General features: G+C 42.4%; 1 protein-coding gene across 5 annotated transcripts in view; it reads right to left on the bottom strand.

Annotated features, from left to right (window-relative positions):
• The window catches only part of TPD52L1 (TPD52 like 1), a 1,079,922-nt gene that overhangs the window by 84,867 nt on the left and 973,518 nt on the right, over window positions 1–21,537 (bottom strand). For 3 of the 5 annotated variants that reach the window (XM_069607515.1, XM_069607516.1, XM_069607518.1), the window contains exon 6: window positions 18,067–18,105. The exons of the other annotated variants lie outside the window; for them this stretch is intronic. In XM_069607515.1, the coding sequence (XP_069463616.1) occupies window positions 18,067–18,105 (39 nt within the window). The remainder of the gene's footprint in view (window positions 1–18,066; window positions 18,106–21,537) is intronic. 5 annotated transcript variants of the gene reach the window in all.

The raw sequence follows: 21,537 nt of genomic DNA on the forward strand, positions 1-21,537 counted from the left end.
ATGGGGAATTACCGGGCCATTCTGAGTTTGGAGGGCCCGGTAATTCCTCCCTCCAGGAACACGGGCCCGGACCTTCCCCATTCCCATTTCAGCCCCCATAGGGCGGAATGGGAATGGGAGAGGGAGCAAACAACGGGCCGATTACGAGTGGCCCGTTGTTTGCTCCCTCTTCCCCTCGCGGGACCCGGTAACGACGCCTGGATTTACCAGGCGTCCTTACCGGGTCCCGCGAGGGGACTTCGTAATGTGGCGGAACGGGTTTAACGGATCCTCCTCCTTTTGCGGAGCCCGTTAAACCGTTCCGCCAGGGTCGTAATGAAGCCCTATGTCAGCACAGACTGTACCCCAAGTTAAGCAAAGGTGCCTTTCACCAAGAAACAGTCACCTTCCTAGGACATGTCATTTCTCCAACAGGTGTGGACATGTATCAGGAAAAGATAAAAGCAATCCGAACCTGGGTGATTCCTATGAATGTCAAAAAACTCCAAAGATTTCGAGGATTCGTGAATTACTACCATAGATTTATCAAGAAGTACTCAAAAAAGACCTTGGTCTTAACTCATCTTTTTTAAAGCAAGGGGCATTATACAAGTGGAATGCTATCGGAGCCATTCTATCCCAAAGACACGAAAGTACTAACAAACCTGTTTTATACCATTCCAGAAAACTCAAACCACTGGAAAACAACTACACGATTTTATGCCAAGAAAAACTCCAACTAACTATAGTCTGCAAAGAACCATGCCCAAATTCATATCTATTCCGATCTAATCACTGCAATGGGTACATAAGATTAAAACCTGATATGATAGCTTCCAGCATATCCCAAATATACAAGTCTTGTGATTAATCCTGTGGAGTCATCACTAATTCCCCAACAAAGATCTCCTCAAATGTGGCCTGGGAACAGCAGCCGCTACCTGATCTTGACCCTGGAGGTGGTATTATGAGGATGATCACATAGCAGGAGGGAGATACCTGGCAGGAGAGTATACCAGGGGATCTACGTAATGCAAAATGGGATTCCTGGCAGGAGAGTATACCAGGTAATCCTAAAGATATTGAAACTGAAGAATTCCTGGTGAAAGGAATACACCAGGCAAGTGAACATTTTGGGGGGGGGGAAATACTTGGGAGGAGAGTATACCAGGGGATCTACATAACCCACGGATGGGATTCCTGGCAGGAGAGTATACCAGGAAACAGAAAAACTACACAGATGCATACCTTATGTAGTGTATATTTCACTAATTTATAGATTATGGTGAGGTGCAAGGGAGTGTACTCCTTTTATCACAGCCCTTACACTTTTCTGTATTTTTAACCACAGAAGGAAAACACACACACAAATGTGGAACCCTTGCTTGAAGGCTAAATACTGCAGCCTCCGCAAAGAAGCAGGGAGAATAGATTAACATTTGATTCCATCATCGCATTTACTTTCAGGTAGGATGACAACATTTATTTCTCATTATGTATTATGAGAGATATATTACTTAGCATCACATTGCATTACCATTTATCCATAATGGGCTTATCACTGTTTCAACAGACGGTGTAGCAAGTAATAGAACAGTGAGTATGTGATGCCCGTTTACATGCTTGCTGCGAAAGAGTGACGATACTGGATTTTACATAGACGATCCCATGCATCCCTTTACTTTATTTCAGGTAGCACCGTGGTTTATATTTCTCCATACAACCATAAATTGTCACTTGAGCCAGACAATTGCTCTCTATGTCCAGGCATGTTGCCTCATACAAATATATATATTCCCTTAAGGTACCCCTCCATAGGGAGACGTTTTGCTTTGCTCAAAGAGGAACTCAAAGGACCCAGTTTTAGGGATACATCTAATGACCTCCAGTTGGCACCCATGTGAGGTATGAACATATAACCCCTAAAGATGATCAAATAAGGAAAATCCGTTTTTAGAACAGTATCTAATGTACACTGTTTCTAATATTGTCTCCCTTCTTACAGAATGTATGAATTGAAAAGGATTAATTGGACTAATATGAAATCATGCTCTTGAAGAAGGGTTCCTATATCCTGAAACGCGTAGAGCTTATGAATTTATTTATTGGCTATCCTGTATACATTGTTTGTGACTTATGAAACAGATATTGTGTACAATACTAATGTACAATATGAATGAAATATTGTAACAAGACATTGATGAAATATAACTGCATAATAATTTCTTTTTAGTAAAAAAAACCTTCTGTGAAGGCTGTATGTATGAATTTGAATTATGTGCCTGAATAATATAGGTGGATTTTCCACTTTCTTTAATCTTTTTAGAAATTCTTGATCTAACGTTGTATTACCATTTCTACAAAGATTGTTTATTTACAAAACCCTGGGTGTTCATGGGACGCGAGTGTACGACAGCCGGTGGACACTGTTTTTTCCTTGTAGGAGAGTATACGAGGTAATCCTGAAGATAATGAAACTCAAGAAGTAGACCTGGTCAAAGGAATACACCAGGCCGTGAACATTTGGGGCGTGGGAGGGACACCTGGCATAGAAGTATACCAGGGGATCTACATAACCCAAACTGGGATTCCTGGCAGGAGAGTATACCAGGTAATCCACTCCAAGTCTATAGCAAGATACCTAGCAGGAGAGTATACCAGGGGATCTGAAGAGTCTCCTAGAGGAGTCTTGGTAGGGGAGTGTACCAGGAGGGCCATCAAAGTTGTATGAAGAAACATACTTATTTTACAAAGCACAAGGTAAAGGAGTATATCAAACACAATTTTACCTTCCTATGGAATTATTATTTAAAAAAGAGACTTTTGCTATCTTGAAAGATATGTTGTTTGAAATTGACACTTTTGCCATCCTGGAAGAATTATTATTTGAAAAAGACACTTTTGCCATCACAAAGGAACTGTTGTTTGAAAGACACATTTTGCTTTCTTCAAGCCATCCTAAGGGAATTATTGTTTGAAAAATACACTTTTTCCATCCTAAAGGAATTGTTGTTTGAAAGACACTTTTAACCATCTTTGAGAACTTGTTTTTTGGAAAGGACACCTAAATCCAGGAGAAGGGAACTACCATCTGGATCTAAGGAATTCTCCTTGGTACTTATATTGCATTTATTTTTTTGTTTTGATTAGGAACACTTTTTTGTCAAGTATAAGTTTAAGATATTTCTTCACACTGTTAGTTTGACATTTCTAGTGTGAGGGTCAGATTAGTATATTTTGGACAAAAGCACAGTTTTGGACGACTTGACACAGACTGAGCTTTAGTTTTAGTTTCCTATGTATTTTAATTGTTTTTTTATAATGCACCTAATACGATACCTGAGTTCGGTTTCTAAGCGCGGATCCTGGATTAAAACCTATGTTGCTCTGCATGGTCTTGCTTCCAAGACCAGCGGGTTGCCCCTGTGCTATCCTCCCTACACCACGTTTTCATAGGTAGGGAAATTCTTATTAAGTTAGGGAAAGAGAGCCTTCATCCAACCCTTTTGTTTTTAATAAGGATGCCTGCTGTTGTTGAGAATATTAGAACTTTGTGTCTGCCTCACAGTCCTTAACATGAAGAATTTCAGATCCATGCATGAGTGCAGGCAGAACTTTGACTTGTAGTATTTCAGTACTAGCATAAAAACACAAAGCTTTAAAATGTAGTCTTTGGAGTAGAAATGAACTTGCCGGCCTTCCGAAATACGGCATAGCCTAAATATGAAAATAGCTCTATTACCTCTAATTTAACATTGTTTAAATTCCAACAAAGGCGCATCGCTTATGGGCACGAGAAAACATGACTACTCTTGTCTTCATCCCACTGATCTCTAGATCATTTCTATTCATATAGTCATCCAAAGCATGTAGACTTCGTTGTACGCCAATTGAGTTGATGTCCAAGAGGACCAAATCATCTGCATATTTCAATGACTGGAACTTCAGAGGCCCCATTTGGGGTGGAAAAGCAATCATATTGGGCCTCATGCTGAGGTCAGCGGTAACCCGGCAGTGCCACCGGCCTATTGCCGCCGACCCTGAAACAGCAAATCTGCCACCTGACTTCACAGTGCCACCGGGATATTACAAGTCCCGGCGGAGCGGGAAGTCAGGCGGGGGATTCAGTTACTCCCATTCTTCTGGAGTCCGATTGGGGGAGATGGAAGCACCAGCACCTTTGCTAACGGTGCCAGTGCTTCCATGAAAAGTCTGACACTGCCGGGCGCAATGACTCCTGCAGGCAGACTCGTAGTGTGGCGGTCCGGAAACAAGGGTGCTGGTAAGCTTACTGGCCCCCTTATTTCCAGAGTGCCGCACTCTGAATGAGGCCCATTGTCAAGATCATAAATATATACATTTAAAAGGGCATGGCCAAGAGAACAACCCTGCCAAAGGCCTCAATTGGTTAAAACAGAACCTGACATAGAGGTTTCTGAATGCAGGTCTGCGGATATGGTTAAGAGATAAGGCGATGTTGACAATTGGATCGCTTCCACCGAAGTCTAGCTATGTTGACTCTATCGAATGCCGCGGACAGACATGGATTGCTCTGCTTTCCTCCAAGATCTGTAGTAAGCGAGGAGCAGGGATGTACCTAAATCCTTCCTAAAGACAGAATGAAATTTGTCAAATGTTCCGTTATTACTTGCCCAAGACTACAGATTATACAGGGCAGTAGTTGAAAATATTTTTCCAATAGCGTCAAGGAGTGCTATGGGTCTATTATTACCAAGGTCCGCTGTCTTCCCCTTCTCAGAGATTGCTATCTTGTACGATTTTTTTCCATGATTTAGGAACCATTCTTAATTGTATGATTTCATTACTGAGCCTAAAAGGTATATTAACCAACATGTTTGGTGCCCCTTCCATGGTTCCATTGCATATTGTATCTGGACCTGCAGCCCTTGAGGTGTTTATCCTCTCAATCAAATTTATAATAGTATCATGAGTAAAAATCTAGGCTCCTTCTCCGCCTGATCAAATCTACTGCATAGTGAATCCCCTCATGGAGTCCCATTGGACTCCATGAGGGGATTTGCCTTCATTACCAATGAGGGCTTTAATTGCCAGTAGGGCACTTGGGTTGCCTCCAGCTTTTAGCTACTTGGAGAATCTAGTATTCACAGACATAAAAAAGGCTTTTGACAGCGGCAACCGACACCTACTACAAAAATGAAGTCATGGCAATGTTCGGCTGACTTACAAGAAGCTGTTATATTGCTTTACGACCATACTAACATCAGGATAAGTCTTGGGGCTCACGGCATGCTCTCGGGCAATTGGCACTTCAGGGGGTTTGAAACAGGGCTGCCCACTAGCTCTGACATTATTTGGCCTGTTCCTGTCAGCTCTTAGGGAAATTTGCCCAAAAGCTCAACTGTACCCACCCAAGTTGGCCAACGAACCAGTGATATACTTTATGCAGATTACATTGTTCTGTTTGACCTCACCCCTATCGGGCTGCAACAGAGTATTCATGCCCTGGATGCCTACCAAATGAAAAACGGGCTTGACATGAACCCAGCAAAAACCACTATTATGATCCTGGGTGATCGTAGTCATGGCCGAGAAGAATACCGAAATGGTTCATTAAACAAAGCCCTTTAGTAGTGGCGGATCAAGTAATCTAGCTGGGCACGCTAATCGACAACAGCAAAATTTATCTGCCATGCCAGAAGGGTCTTTGAGCTAAACTAAACTCCCTGATCAACCAAGGGAGATTGCTACATAGACAGTTTGGGAAATTTTCCTTGGAGCCCATTATGAACTTAATTAAGGGAAAATTCATGCCTGCCATTACCTATGGACCTGAGGAGTTACCACTAACCTCTGGTGTCTATAGTCCAGCTTGGAAGGAGTCTTCCGGCAAAAAACCCTTAAGCTTCCTAATCAGACCCAAATGTCGGTAATACGGTTTGAACTGGGTTTGATCTCATTAAATGCAAAGGTGACCTGGAAGACTCTTTCGTCGTAGAGAAAATGCAAGGCTCCGGACACCCCGAAACCTTATCAATTATTGGAAAGTGCGTTGAGTTCCAAGAAAATCAATTTCTTATCGGAATGGAAAATGGGACTAGCTGTCTAGTCTTGCTCGCCAAGACTAGACAGCTGGTCCCATTAGAAGTCCAATTAGAAGATCTGTTTTCCAACCCGGCCAGGGTGAAATCAAAACTATGGCAGGACGACTGGTGGAAAACAACTAATGAAAAAAACCTATATTGATTGGAAATCACTATGAAAGATGAACACTAGACCTGGGGCTCCTGCCCCAAATACTGACCACATTTCTGAACTCCTGGTGCAGTACGCAATATATGCGATTTAGGATGAATAGACTCCCCATCCGCCAAATCTTGGCGCTTTACCATCCTCAAGGATCTCAGAAGTGTGTCGATTCTGTCACCTAAAGGGGGCACAAGAAACACTAAAACATCTTATTCTGTATTTACGGGTTTGACAGAGAAGAGAACCTTATTCCTTGGACCTCTCCTGATAGGAAGACAATTTGATGCGGCTGAGGATTTGTGGAAAATTTTTCAGTCTAGAGACTCCTTTCCTGCGATATTTGCCCTTGTAAAGTTCTTGAATCAGGTTCTTTCCTTCTGACGTCTGATTTGATGATTAACTTGAAAGCACTGCACTTTATGAGATGGAATATGCAACAGTGCTCACTGATCCGTGTTATTTTAGGAGACAATTTTTTGGATATATTGATTTATAAAACCGGAGCAAGGTTTCTTGCGAAAAGGTTCATGATAAACCAAATGTTTAATAAAAAAATAAAAAATCACTGGGAATAAATGGGATGTTTTGTTCTGTACCCTCTGCATTCGGTATTAGCATAATTGACCTCAAAACATTTCACCTAAACATTTGATCAAATTCTTTTGACCTTTTTTTTTCAGTCAAATTTAATTAAATGTATATATGGGGTGGGAAAGGATATAGCTTGGGTTGAGGGGAACACTCATCCCATAATCTTCTATATGGGAATTAATTGATTTAACTTCAATTCAATGTGCTAGGGATCTACACAGCTTCTCCCCTCTACACAATTGAATGGAAAGGATTAAGGCGAAAGAAATGGATAGGGTGATTTTCTATAGTGGAATTAATTTGAATTGGATTTAGTACAGTGTGCCAAGGGCCTACCTAGTTTCATCCCCCGACCACTAAGGTAAAGAGAGAAGGCAAGTAGATACCCACACAATCGATGACTTTTCGATTGGCCTACTTACATGGAAGGCTTTTTTGTCAGGGAAAACAGCAGAGCTCCTCTGAGGACAGCACATATCTGGTCAAGGGCTTTCACTTAAGGATTTCTCCTGTACCCAGACTCCTCCTATTTGTCTGATGGGGTCGCAGCTAGCTTCTAGAGTTCCCTGTCACTATCTCCAAGGCAAGAATTGAGGCCTCTCTGCTAGTTGTTCCTCACAAGTCTGTCAGCAGGCTATCTCCCGGAATAAAGTGAAAAAGCCCAGTTCTGATGGAAACATACCCTCTTATAGGGCTGATGACACTCCAACATTGTCATAATTACCACAGTTAGGATTGGCTAGCACTCTCGCTTCATATCCCACCAAGACACCCACTGGCTGCTGATAGGACCAGAAGTTGGGAGATATGTATGATGTAGGCTGGGGGAGGAAAAATATTTGTCATCCCAAAGTGACATGAGTGTTTAATATCTTGTATTCTGAAAAATCTCACAATGTGGCAACTACCTTAATCTTTAAGATAACCACATGCATATATATAATTTTGAGTTCTATATTTTATGGCGAGTCGGACAATGCTAATTTTATTTTGGCATGCCCTTGCTGGGCAGAGTCACTGTTTGTTCACGGTTTGCTACTGGCCCCGAAATAGACACTACATACTTCCAATATTAATTTCATAGTCCCTTAATCTATCAATATTTCCAATTCCTTACATTTATGAAAATGCCAGAATCATACTTTTAATCATAACTTAAGTTATTATGGGCATCACAAAAATGTCATTTTTACATGGTCCCAGCTGGCTTTTTAATCCCTGTAAAATGAACCTGGGATGGGCTTGACAGGACACACAATGCTCTTTTTATTTAGGAAAATGTGTTCAATGTTTAATCAATGGCACTGCATGCAATGAGAGGTAATTTCATTTCTCCTTCAAGATTCAATTTCTCTTGAAGCATGTGACGAGGCACCTGCTCAGGCCAGTTTTCATCCTACCTTCTTCTGCTGCGTTTCAAAGGGTCTTTGTTCAAAGCTAATGCACATTTTATGTGAAACCTGACCCTAAAGGTAATTTCTGTTGGTCATGTTATCTGTACATCCCATAATTTTAATCTTTTTCTTTGTATATCTTAGCATTTAAATTGACAAACAGATCAGTTTCCTTGGTGGGCCCAGACCCAATGGTTTTTGGGTCAAAGCTTCAGCTCAGAGAGAAAAACAAGCTGCAGTTCCCAATTCTGAAAGGCTTGCATATTGCATTTACCCACTGTGTACATGTGACTTTCAATACTGCACCAGGGCCTGTTGTTCACAATATAATCATTCTTTATATACTGTATAAACAGAAATAAGTTTACTCTTGGTACTCTTCACAAAGATGCCACAGTTACATAAGAAACTAGTGTTTATTTATGCAAAAACGAAATGGGCCTTTCCTTATAAATGTTGTCATTTTTATTTGCTGAAATTGATTCTCTTTATTCCTGAAGACTCAGTCTGTCATTTGACTTTACTTTCCCAAAGGAAGGCATCCTTCCTCCTGTTTAGCTTCCAGAAGCACAGTATTTCAAATGTATTTATTCTTTCCATGTGCACTGTTGCAGTTTTGAATCTGTCAAAGTGGCCATTTACACGAAGTCAGCATCTGAAGTGCGCCATGTCTTTTGGAACCCCTTTGACACAGCTAACAATATTCCAGTTCTAAATTGCTCTTTCTTCCACTGAGTGCCTGTAAATTCTAACAAAATGGGAGGGAGACCCATTCTCGCTCATTCACTAGGCCTCATGTTGAAATCACTGTTTTGTACTGGCTTTTATATTTCAGTGGAACTCCACACTGAGCCAGCTTCACACTCTCAACGGGGCCTATCATGGCCTCTCCATCTCTGTCGCACTGGGGCTGTCTTTTACCCCACAAGTTAGGGTACAGTGGTCTATGCTGTCTCTGTAGCATAAGATTCTTTGCCCGATTAAGGACTCTATCTATAATGAGGAGATTATTCTGTTGGGAGCGGGTGCTTCCCAAGGCGTCCCCTCAGGCTTTGTGTGTAAACTGAGAGCCCATTGCGAGCATTTGCTTTCTGCTATTGACAGGAGTGCAGACCTATTGGTCGCCAACCCTATGAAAGTTAAGAGGGCACTTTACACTTGGGACTAGATAGCCACAATTGACAGCTTCCATAGATACTCGTCTTTCAGTAACTTAGCCTAAGAATCCAAAAAAAGGGAACAATAGCACCATATCTTTTATTGTTCCCCAACACATTTTATCACACCTTTTTAATGTGCTTACCCTGGAATCTTTTACCAACTGGGGGAGTGTGATTGAGAAGAGGGATGATTGTTAAGTCTGATGCCGCATGAAGATTTTGTATGAATGAAGCAGTTTTGGTGATAGCGAAGCATCTACTGTTGGATTGCCCTGCACTTCAGCAAAAACCTATATCATATTTGAAGAAAGTGGTGGGTGGTACTGAAGGGAAGGATAGCGATAGCTTATGGAGGAGGTGCCTGATGAGTGCTCATACCTCACATGGTCTTGCTGTAGTGGCTTTTATAAAATAATGGGCTTTGGTTACCAGACATTAATAGATTAAGGTGCTATTTTACGTGTTGTAAGTGGAACTCTATTATTAGTGATTCTCTTTTTTTTTTTAAATCAAACTTTTTGGAACGCAGTGTGACAGTTTTAAACATTTTTAAATGTTTAAATACAGTGTCAATGAATTAGAAGAATTTGTTTTCAATTTTATGTATATTTCGTTTAACCATGTAATGTTTTTTTGAACCATATACAATACTTTTTAGACTTGTGGTTTATGTGTAACTACCCAAGATGATCATGTATCTTTTTGAATGTTTAAATATGTCCGCTTGGTAATACGAGAAAAAAAGCAGTTAATAGCAGGCAGACACTCTCTACACACAATCAGAGAGTTGTCAAGGCTTTATAACCATAGTCCATCATCTGTGTTGTTTGTAACTTACGTGATCAAGCGGTTTGCATACTGCGAAACGCGTCGTTTTTTCTACCAGGATGTTTCCCTTTCCTGATGCATAAATATTAATAAAGAAGAAATTTTTGTTGCCAGGAATCTTTGAGGTGTCTGGTTTCCTCTTATTTGTTGCAGGGACATTTTTCCTCTTCTCCCGCTCTTGGGAGTGCACTCCACCAGCTGCCTTTCTCAGGAAAAGCTTCTTTTTGCCATATATAAAATATTTGCGCCCAAAATGTATTCACTTTCTAAATTAGCTGTAAGATTTCTGAAATGGAAAAACATCAGCAAAATGCCATATCTTACCCAACTTTCCCCCAATTCTTTTTGTATAAGGACATATCAATGTCAGCTTCTGATATCTGATGTCCACAGCATCAGTCATCACAACACCCCCAACATCATTCACATGAAAGAACTCCCTCTTTAAGATCTTTTTCTCAACCAGGTCAAACAATACTGATATAAACAAGAGAATTCTGTAAGGTTAGTAGGTACATATTAATATTTCAATTAAGCATACATGCTATTAAACGTACAGCTGATTTGTGTGGACATATTTCATTTTTCTTGCCGCAAAATGTTGAATCAATGGAAATATATATTGATTTGTGGGGAGGGCTTATTGAAAGAGTGAGAGTGCATGCATCAGAAGTGGCAGATCTCATTGTGAAAGGTGGTTTGTAATGTAACATTGGCTGCATGTGGTTGGAACATGGGTTTGTGTTTTTATTCTCAAAGAGGTGGTTGCTGGTGCACTGTTGGCGTAGATTGAGAGTCTGCTTTCCTCTTGTTCCGGATCCCTGGAGTGGTGGCACCAATAAACATACTTTCTGCTTCAGGTTGCTTCCTCTCGTCCTTGGCAATAGCTGTCTCATGAAGAGTGGCAGCGAGACGCTGGGTTCCCGTCTATCATCTTTTCAGCAAGCACAATAACAGAATTTGTCCTTGACCTGGGCTGACAGGGCAAAGGCTCTTTTTTTCCTCTGAGATAAATATAAGTTATTTAGCCAAGACAGTCTCATGAACTTAAACATAGGAGACAGAATTGTACTCTAATTTGCTGATGTTAATGGCGTGATTAGCCTGTACTGGGTGCCACATGCTGCTTGCTTACAATCTTTTGTTGACGTGTGTGGCTGCCGAACACTGAGACAGACAGAACAGTCAGGAGACATGCTAGGTTCAGCAAGAGAAAATAATTGGAGCAGTGACACATTTCCTACTTGAACGAAGCAGACACCAAAATAACTGAGCACTGAGAGGAGTTTTGTGAGTCATTCAGCTGGAGAACAAAGTATCAATTTAAACACATTCCTGACTACTGAATCTCTGTGAAATAAAACCATTGTCTCGGCAAATGGAGTTAGACATTGATTTATTTTCCAGGAGCAGAACAACAAAATTAAAATCTGAAATATTTGCAATTTATTTTGGTAAGCTAATAATAACGTCAGCTTTATATATCGTTTTAATGAAAGATTCCTCTGGTTTCCAAGCAGTGTGATAGTTGGTATTAATTATGGTACTCAATCTATTATCACCGGGAGGATGAAGAGCTGAGACAGCCCTGCCTGGGATTAGAACCTGTAAAGCACAGGTTTTCTAAAGGCCAGCAGTGAGTGATTACGTCTTGAAATATCCACCTGGTACTTCAGCATTCTCACAACGTGAATTTGTCCAATGTATTGCAATTTGTCAATCCTCGATGAGCAACCATTTTCATAATTCTGGATTAAGGTTAACAGGTCACTCCATGTCTCATAAGGGATCCTCTGCTCCTGATTTGAGTTTTGCTTTTACTTTAGTTAATCCATTTTATTCAATTGAAATGACTCACGATCATGTGATGAATCCAGTCAATTCGTCTCTTCTCGCCAAAAGGGAGCCACTGCCTTTGGGACTAGGGATGTGAGCCTATTTGGGTTATCATCTCTAAGGGAACAGGGCAAGTGGGATCGCACTGGGTTGACCGCCAGCTTTGGAGGCAAGTAATCCCCAAGCAGAGTTGGTACCACACGTCCCTTCAGCTTACAGTCCCAAGTACTGGAGGGCTACATGGGAGTGCAGGGCCTTTTACAGGTGACTGGCTTGGTTTCTGACCCAGTTCTGTTAATGCCCTTCACTGCAGAACTGCACCAATAGTGTCTCTTCTCTCGTTCCAGGAAAAAAGGAAGTTAAAAGACCCCAGACCCATGCAGAAGCAGAGAGAGCCAGCCTGACGGAGAAACAGAACAGCCTGCGGTGGAGTGCAAGGAAGGGATATCTCCCTTGTAGGAGGGTCCTAGAGGCAGCACCACTCACAAAACGTGGTGGGCAGAGGAGACCTGACTGCTGAGTCCAGGAAGGTGGAAAGCCCAAGGAACTATGAGTCACCAATCCGAGGAGCATAGGCTGTACCAGTGCAAGCTTCATTTAGCACCACCATTAAATGTATCGTTAAAGTTGAGTGTGACCTAGGGTATCAACCAACCTTCTCAAGCAAACCTTTAGGATTACTCCATAGTCCGGCTGTCGCAAGGTTCCTTCACAAATGGGTGCATGCACAGCATGATTAAGGTCCATGCAAGCTTCCATGACAGACACAACTGGCACAACTGGCACCACATCGTCAAAACCAGTTTAAGTTTATTCTGCATGGAACTGGTACAGGATGTGCTGCCATGCAGCTGGTAAGTTCCACACATGTCAAGTATCCTGTTTTCCCATGTCCTTCTCCCCACAGCAGCTCTTACCCATGACCATGCAACTTCTGGGATGAGAGATGTGTGCAAGTGTTGCACTGCACATACTGAACTGTTTTTCTGCAATCCCTGTCTACCAGTTACCCTTTGTTATGTGGAGGTGGTAGGGGCCAGCATGCGATAGGTGGGATGGGGCAGTTATTGCAGCTGTAAACCCATGCATACACAATTGTTCACTGGCTAAATGTGTGCCCCAAAGTGTGCCCTATCTGCCAGCTAGTCAGTCACACGCTGTCCTGAATGAGGGGGTAAAGTATGAAGGCGGGCTGCAGAATGGGGGCTACAGTGGCTCAGGTTGAACACAAGTGGTCCTTTGGAGCTTGAGTGCACTGCAGGCAAAGTACCATTATTGTCCCCATTATTCACTGTCCCCTGACTAGCCTATTGGTGGGACTTGCTTTCAAGTTACGCTACTTTTTAATCGTCAAATGACCAGTTCCCTGCAATCAATCTGCAAATGTTCATTTAGACATTTCAAGGGACATTTAATTTAGACCAGCATTTTAAGAACAGATGACAGGCTTTACAACTTTGGCAGGTTGAGTGCTGTTCATTTGTCCTCAACATGCACATATACTCGCGTACCATGCTGATCATGGCTGTGTAACCTACACTGTATAAACATACCAGCATAGTTGTCACAGGAAACATTGTATACAGTTTTCAAGTTAGTAGCTTTACATGGCTAGTTTTCCCAGAAAATACTGGACAATGCGTACATGTGAATTCACCTGGGTATTTATTTTAAAGTATTGCAACATGTAAGTACCATGAATGCATACACTACAATAAATCCCTTCTGGAGTCATAATTTCAGAGGCATCCCAGTCCAGCATTACTTGACAAGTTATGATAAATATTAATAAGATTTTCATGCCAATGAGAAGCATACGAGCAACTGTGCTGCGTTCACAACTCTCCCCATTCCATTTCGAAGTTGTGGACAAAGGCATTTGGATCCTTTTTGTTTTTCCTGCATGAGATCTCTGACCTCCGCTGACCCCCTCCCGCCCCCCCTACCCTTCTCACTCTCACTGGCCTATTGGTGAGATATCTGCTTTGGCCGGCCCATGCCCTGCCTGTTGAAGCTATAGGTCCAAAAACTTACTGGGCCTCAAACCTGTCTGAGGTGACTAGCCTGGTAACAACCTTTTTTTGATTTATCAAGATTTCATCCGGACTAGGCTGTGTGTCTACCCTTTCAAGATGGACCCAGTGGCGCTCCGGCATAAGACCAGGTGTCAAGAAGAAGCATCACTGAATCCACTTAAAAGTGGAATGGAAAAGAGTGACTCCTGTGTCTATGAGCACTGACTGGGGTGTGGAGGGGGGCACCCAATTTTCCAGTGTTGCCATCTTTTAGCAACCTTAGTTCTGATAAAATAAATCTTTTATTGTATTTCATGACAGCAGAGGGAAAACCTCCTTTTTGGAGCCTCTTGAGGGCGGGTGCCCGAGGCTGGAGCCTAGTTCGCCTAATTTGTGTACTGGCCCTAACACTGCAGTGCAGCACACACTGTCATTGCACCTGCACTGCTAATTGTACCCCAGCATAAGGGCCAAATATGGCTCATTTTAGCCCTGGTGTAATGAGAACATGTACATAAGCATTAGCACTGGACCTAGCCTTAGCATAAATGTGGCTATTGCGTAAGCTCTAAAACTCCTGAAAATCTTTTCACTGCAGAAATGCCGATACTTACATAAATCTTGTCATTGTGTTGGCTCTACGACTAGCAGTTAAGACCTGCCATAAAAGTAGCCCCAGAGGCAAACTACTGCTAACTTTGGTACACCACTTGTTTGCAATAACATATCATGGCAGGGCACAACTTGAAAGGTCATGATCTGCCATGTTGTGATATGTCATGCAGTTCTGTGCCAGGATAAGTCATATCACAATTTGAAATGATATGACACGTTATACCATGATTTGTCTTGAAAGTCACTAGACTCAGACTGGGACCAGTTTACCTTCTATATATAACAGGGCCCGGGTATGAACCCTACCTTGATATTAGTCACACCCCCTTTTGAAAGTTCACTGTCAGTTGGGGCTATTGCCCTTGGCATCCTTTACAAGAAGGGTCGGGAGGATAGCTCGGGGGCAACATACCCACCTTGGAGCTAGACGACGACGAGCAACACAGGTTCGATCCCCGGATCCGCTCTTGGAAACCTCTGGGTATTAAGCGCGTTATAAATAACCAATTACAATTACGCGGAGTGGCCCTGGGAAGGGGGAGTGTCCGTTGTGTGGGACAGAAAGTGAAACTGTAACACATTTTCTCTTGATATGCACTGCACCCTTTAATCTCAGATGCCTCTACCTAACAGTTCCCTGTCGCTTAACAGTTGACGTTGTGAATTGTCTTAGACACTCTCTGGTGCTCTACGTTAGCGTTACTTATACAGGGTCTGGATACAAAGAATGTGGGCCCTGAAACAGGTGGCCTATGAGATTGGGATGTTGGAAGGTGTGAGTCCCCATGATATCAGAACCGGACTATGAATAATTGACCCAGTCATTTTGCACTTATTGAACATCTGTAAATATGGAATTCTTAGGGATTGTAATGATGAGATGAGATATTTTTTCTGACTGGGATTGCAAGCCTGTTTCATCCTCTTTCCTTATTGCTAATGTGGGAAATAAGTTTTAGAAACTGTTGAATATTAGATTTTAGTCTTGATCTATTGATGAATTAATTATGCTACTAAATTCATTGTTTAGCATTCATTATTTATTGGCTTTTGTTTTTTTCTTGATAAGTTGCTCAACTGTCCTCTGTACAGTAAAATGTCAAGGTGTGTTAACACTGTTGTTCATGTGGTGCCCACAGGTGTTTCGACCATAAAGGTCTTTATTAAGGCTACAGAGTTTTGATGATGGTTAAAAAATATCATATTGTATAATCAAAATTGGTGGAACGTGCAGAGTGGTAAATAGTGAAGTGTTGTGTTCATTTATAGTGAAGTGATATAGCGCAGGTCGTGCACCTGAGCCCCTATTCCCCCACGCCAGCCCATCCCACTGGCAAACCAATTTCACCCCACATCCGTAACAAACCCCTTTGCCCTCTCCTAACAGAGGGGCACCCAGAGGGGTGCCCGGGTAACTGAGCCCTTCTTTCCTCATGCCGGCCCACCCCTCGGGACCCACAGTTCCACCCTATTTTGCAACAGCGAACCATTTGTCAGGACAAGGGGCCTGGCACACTGATACACACCAATGGGCCCACCTTATGTGCTCCCTCCTCAGCCCACTGGGACACCACACTAACACCGCTATTTACTCTTTCCACCCAGCAGCACGGCACCATCACATGGCACCCTGACCACTTCTAGCACCAGCCCTGCGAGACACACCCAGCACCTCGGATCCACCCAGCCTCCGAGTTCAGTACCAGAGAGGCCTTTTCTAGCAAACTCACGCTCACCCACCAGTACCCCACCGCGGTTCTCACCATCATGCCCACAGCAGGGTCGTAACCACATCCTCCCCAATCCATGGCACCGGAGGAACTTACACACAATGAGCCGAAACATACACCCGGGGATCCCCCTGCCACGATAGACATCGGGCATCATACCACTCACCTCCCTCACAGCATCCTACCTGGCACAGTATTTAAGGAATAGCTTTAAAAATGAGCACACAACCTCATGCACTATCTTGTTTCATACCCTAACCAGGCACCAACCTGTGATGACTACAAGAAGCCCTGACCTAAAACATCTGCTCCCCAAACACCCAAGGACATCATTGGGCACTAAGAGATCTCTCTTCGCTCCAAACTCCGACCCATTTAAGGACTTATACTAACCACGTGAGCTTAACCCCATGCCACCCTCTAACACAGGACACTGACTTCTCTCCGTATCTACAAAACATACTAATACCTGTCCACCAAACCTGTTATCCCTTTTGATTCTTTTTTCCCCTTGACTTGTTCTTATCTAAATGAAACTGAATGAATGTTGTGTCATAATTTTGAATAATGCTTTCATACTGAAAACATATCTGAATAATGTTATGTTATTTCTATGCTTAAATGTACAAACTTGGATCAACCAACGTAATGCATCATGACACGACCTGCGCTATATCACTTCACTATAAATGAACACAACACTTCACTATTTACCACTCTGAACGTTGCACCAATTATGAATATACAATATGATCATTTTGAACCATCATCAAACCTTGGTAGCCTTGATAAAGACCTTTACGGTAGAAACACGTGCGGCACCACATGACATTTTACTGTACAGAGGACAGTTGAGCAACTTATCAAGAAAAAGACAAAAGACAAAAAATAATAAATGCTAAACAATGAATTTTATGGATTCTACCTACTTATGCAGCTCAGTGGGGACAAGACTTTATACTCATAACACCAGCGCCAATCGAGTAGAAGCTAACACCAAGCTACCAGGACACACACTTTGGGCACCACGAGCACTGGCCCTCCAGTTTCTACCCACAGGCTGCTGGTGAAATCAAGATTGGTAACAACGATCAGGCGCAGCAACCCGCAAGTTCCTAGTGCTCAAGAACTCCCCCATTGTACAAAGATTGCGAGCAACAGGAATGTGTGTAGAAATTGCGGCCCATATGATGTTTCATCTTTTTGGCATAGATGTGCCGAGGCAATAGATTCGGAAAGCTAGACTCCTAAGAGGGAATGAAAACGTAGCCTACTGATTGGGAATTCCAGGAAACGCTGCTGCTGTAATTACAAGTAGGCAGACACAGTAGAGGTAGGCCCTATTGTGAAATGAGGAGACCTGTCAAAATAGAAACCTCCACTGGGCTCACGTGCTACAAGAACGCTGGCATCCATTAATTCCAGGTCTATTTTGGGCTCATTTTAATTCATGCTACGTAGCAGCCGAAATGCAGCGAATGGCTTATTCTCGTGAAACGCCTGGAGCGGGAAGCGTGGGCTCCTGGGAGATAGCCAAGGCCCAGGCTAACTATATTAAGCCTTTCCTTCACATTTGCATTTCGTCACTTTGGGCATAAACACAGGAAACACGTTGCTACTATAGAATTCCATGCAGACATTTTTTGTTTATTTTAATGAACGTGAGCGTGTAGAGTAAAAACGTGATTACCTCATGGCTGGCATGCTCATGGAATGGCGAATAGAATACCTTCCGTGTGAAAGCAGTGTAAAAAGAAGCAGAGAGAGAGAGTTATGGTGGTTAACAGACAACCCACAGCGGGACAATGCAAATACAACCGAATTCGAGGGAGGCAAGACACAGAAGCATGTGCACGGGTGCAAAGCAAGCATGGGTGACAGTTTAGGAGAATGGCACAAGGGGGCTTAGGTTATGTTCATCAACGTATATGTCTCTAGGTAAGCAAAGGGGAAAACATGATGGCACTTGGTCTGGGGCGACATAAACCCAGGCCCAGGTCCTGCACAGGCGGCCATCTACAATGCAGGCAAAGAGGCTTGACCATTCCTTGGCAAGGCGACTTCACCTTCTCGATTTACCATTGACATCGTAGCACGTGCCAAGAACAGATTTCACATTTTAAAACCCACAATGGTAACACAATACGTGCAGCACAACACTCTACTCAGACCATTGTTCATCTATGCACTCGTTTATATTGCATGCAAAAGAGTAATGTGATTACTTACTCATTACATTCATTATTTTAGTTCGGCTCTACAACATCCAATCCTTGCTCATCGATGATTATAACAGTATGCTGACCATTTGGTCGAAAAGGTACAAACTCGTTTGAGCCCATTCTCGTGTCCCTTTTCGCCCTGCCCCCAAAATAAAAATACTGCGTCCCAATAAATAGCAGTTTGCATACTATAGCATGTGATCAAATGCGGCACTGGCGGGCCTGTGAAAGGAAACCTTGTCCACTCTTGGTTGATTATTCAATTATGCCATATTAGACCAATGCACAATAAAGTTCTATGTAATATGAAGACTATACGTATGTTGTTGCAAAGTTCTATGTTTTTCTTTTTATCTGAAGAATAGATGACTTTATTTTTTCAATTTCTCTTAAAAACATTACACAACCTATATTAGTAAAGCTACTGTTAACTAGACAATGAATACAACAGATTTACATTTTTTATTTTCACACGTCAACAGCAAGTCACATGAAATCATCAAATGGTACATGACAACATTAAAGTCTGTACAATCAATGCAGGTGTACAATTGAACAATCAGAATTAACAAGCTTAACAATCATTCACCAAGATTAGATAGATGGTAAAGAAAGAAGGAGAAAGACCAGGAAAGGAGGAGAAAGAAAAAAATTAAGAAAACATATGCATGAGAATCGAGCGCACAGTAAATAACATTGGTTACATAGTGGAAACATTAGCCATATGTTTCTATGAATGATGCCCATATAGCTGTAAATGTGTCAGTGTCTCCAGACTGCTTATAAGTGGCCCTCTCATACGTGGATTGGTTAACAACTCTTCCACCCAGTCACCAATACAGACGGAAGCCGCTGACTTCCGTGCCCTCAGGATCATTTATTTAGCCACCATACATTCCTGGAGTAGCTAGACTTTCTTACAAAATGGCACCGCCTCCAATGGAGGTACATCTCCGAGAGCCAGAATTGATGCATTCATTGTAATAATGCAGCTTTAAACCAGGCTGAGTCTTTCAGTCATAATTCGCCCCAAGCGATTCAAGCATACAATATCCAGTCGGGCCCAAGGGCCAATAGCTAAACATCGAAAACACATGGCACTCCGTCTCTACCTCAAGAGATTCCCACTCGTGGACACATAAGTCACAAGTGTGCCTGTGCTCCAAGTCCCCACAAGGCGAGACCACCAACCCACTACAGGAGTGAATAACCCAAAACAAGGATGGATAGAGGTTTTAAATGAAGGATTTGTGAAAACAAATAAGACATTTAGAATCCAGCTTGCACCTTCAATTTAATATGCTAATGTCACCAAACAGTTACTGAAAGACGCAGTGAAGTCGTTACAGGGCAGTTCTACACGCCAGACCCTAATCGATCAGCTCAAAAAAAGTAAGGGTTCAGGGTAATATAGTACTCTCCCCACCAACAAACAGCACTGGAACCAATCCCCACCAATATAGTACTCTCCCCACCAACAACAAACAGCACTGGAACCAATCCCCACCAAACCACACACATGCCATTCACACTCCAACAGACACACCAAGGAAACACCCCCCGCCCCGCCAGTGATGAACCGTGCGCATACAAGCATAAAAGGATTGGCTGGTGGGACCAAAACCATGCTTCAGGGAGGAAAAACAAAACCGCAACATGCACACCGATCGCCACTGGAAGAGCGGAAACATGCCCCCCAATGCGCCCACCAAAATGCAACAAGGACCAGCACCAACGCCGTCCACCACCAGTGGAGAGACGCAAGAGCACCACACTATATAATACAACAATTACAGAATTTATAAAGATCAATAATCAGGACCGCCAAAAGAAAAAGTAAAGCAGCATAGAGTCACTCCACCATATGAGTCGGATGTTATAACTTTATTCATTATTGCTACGTCCCACTGTGACGCCAGACGCCAGTTCTGGGTCTGTTTCTCTAGACAGAAATTAAATGCGTTATGGGAATCGCTTGAGAAAAACATGGCCAGCCTACCCATGTCACAAAGCTACGATAGAGGAACTGATAGTACTACGAACACAGAGGTAAGATATTATTTCCATGTAGTCACGCGCTCCAGAGCCCAAGGGAGGCAGAATGAGGACTCGATATAAAGCCTTTTACACAATCATGACTCGCCATTGGGGAAACAGGCCATCCCTTGGGCCAGTCACATGCTTGTGTGGTGGATCTTCCATATGGGCTGGTGGACACATGGAGAGCTCAGCCTGTTTAGTTTCAGTCGGAGAACATGTTATTTTCCATTTTGCCTAACATGTTGTTGATCTGCAACAGGTTGTAGCTAGGAAATCATCAATACACGCTTTTACATTTAGATTCTTTAAAAGGAATTTGGTGAGGGTTAAAAATAATGTATGGATATATGATTGATGCCTTTGCAGAGAATCAATTCTTAGATGCAGACAATATTAAGATTTGGCTCGTAGGCGAAAAAAGGCAAGGGTTCTCTCTAAACTATCTCTGGAAATTCCCTAATGTAAAATGGAAGAACTTGTTTATGAGGATTAGATTCAATTTGCTTCCCACAATGAAAGCATTACGATAAAGAAATAGCAAATATCAAGTTGTTTGTCTGTGTAGGTTCTGAAATGATCCGTCTCAATTTGAAACCTCTGTGCATTTATGTTGAATCTGCAGAGCTCAAGTGATTTAAGATTCCTTCACTTTTGGCAGATTTGTGTACAATCGAGCTGCTGCCTTCTGTGAATTCTTGGAAGTGTGTATTAGCGGGTGAGCAGGCCTCAATATTTCCCCCTGAAAGAAGGTATTTGTAAACAGATATTTGATCATTGGGATCAGTGATCAGTATTTTAACGCAGTTTTATAATTGGGGCTGTATGAATTGATAATGTATTTCCATTTATTGGTACATTTTGTTTATGAGTGATGGCTTTTTATATTGTTGAGATGTACA

This window comes from Ambystoma mexicanum, chromosome 4q (assembly GCF_040938575.1).
Source record: "Ambystoma mexicanum isolate Mex_15411 chromosome 4q, UKY_AmexF1_1, whole genome shotgun sequence".
NCBI classification, from domain to species: Eukaryota; Metazoa; Chordata; class Amphibia; order Caudata; family Ambystomatidae; genus Ambystoma; species Ambystoma mexicanum.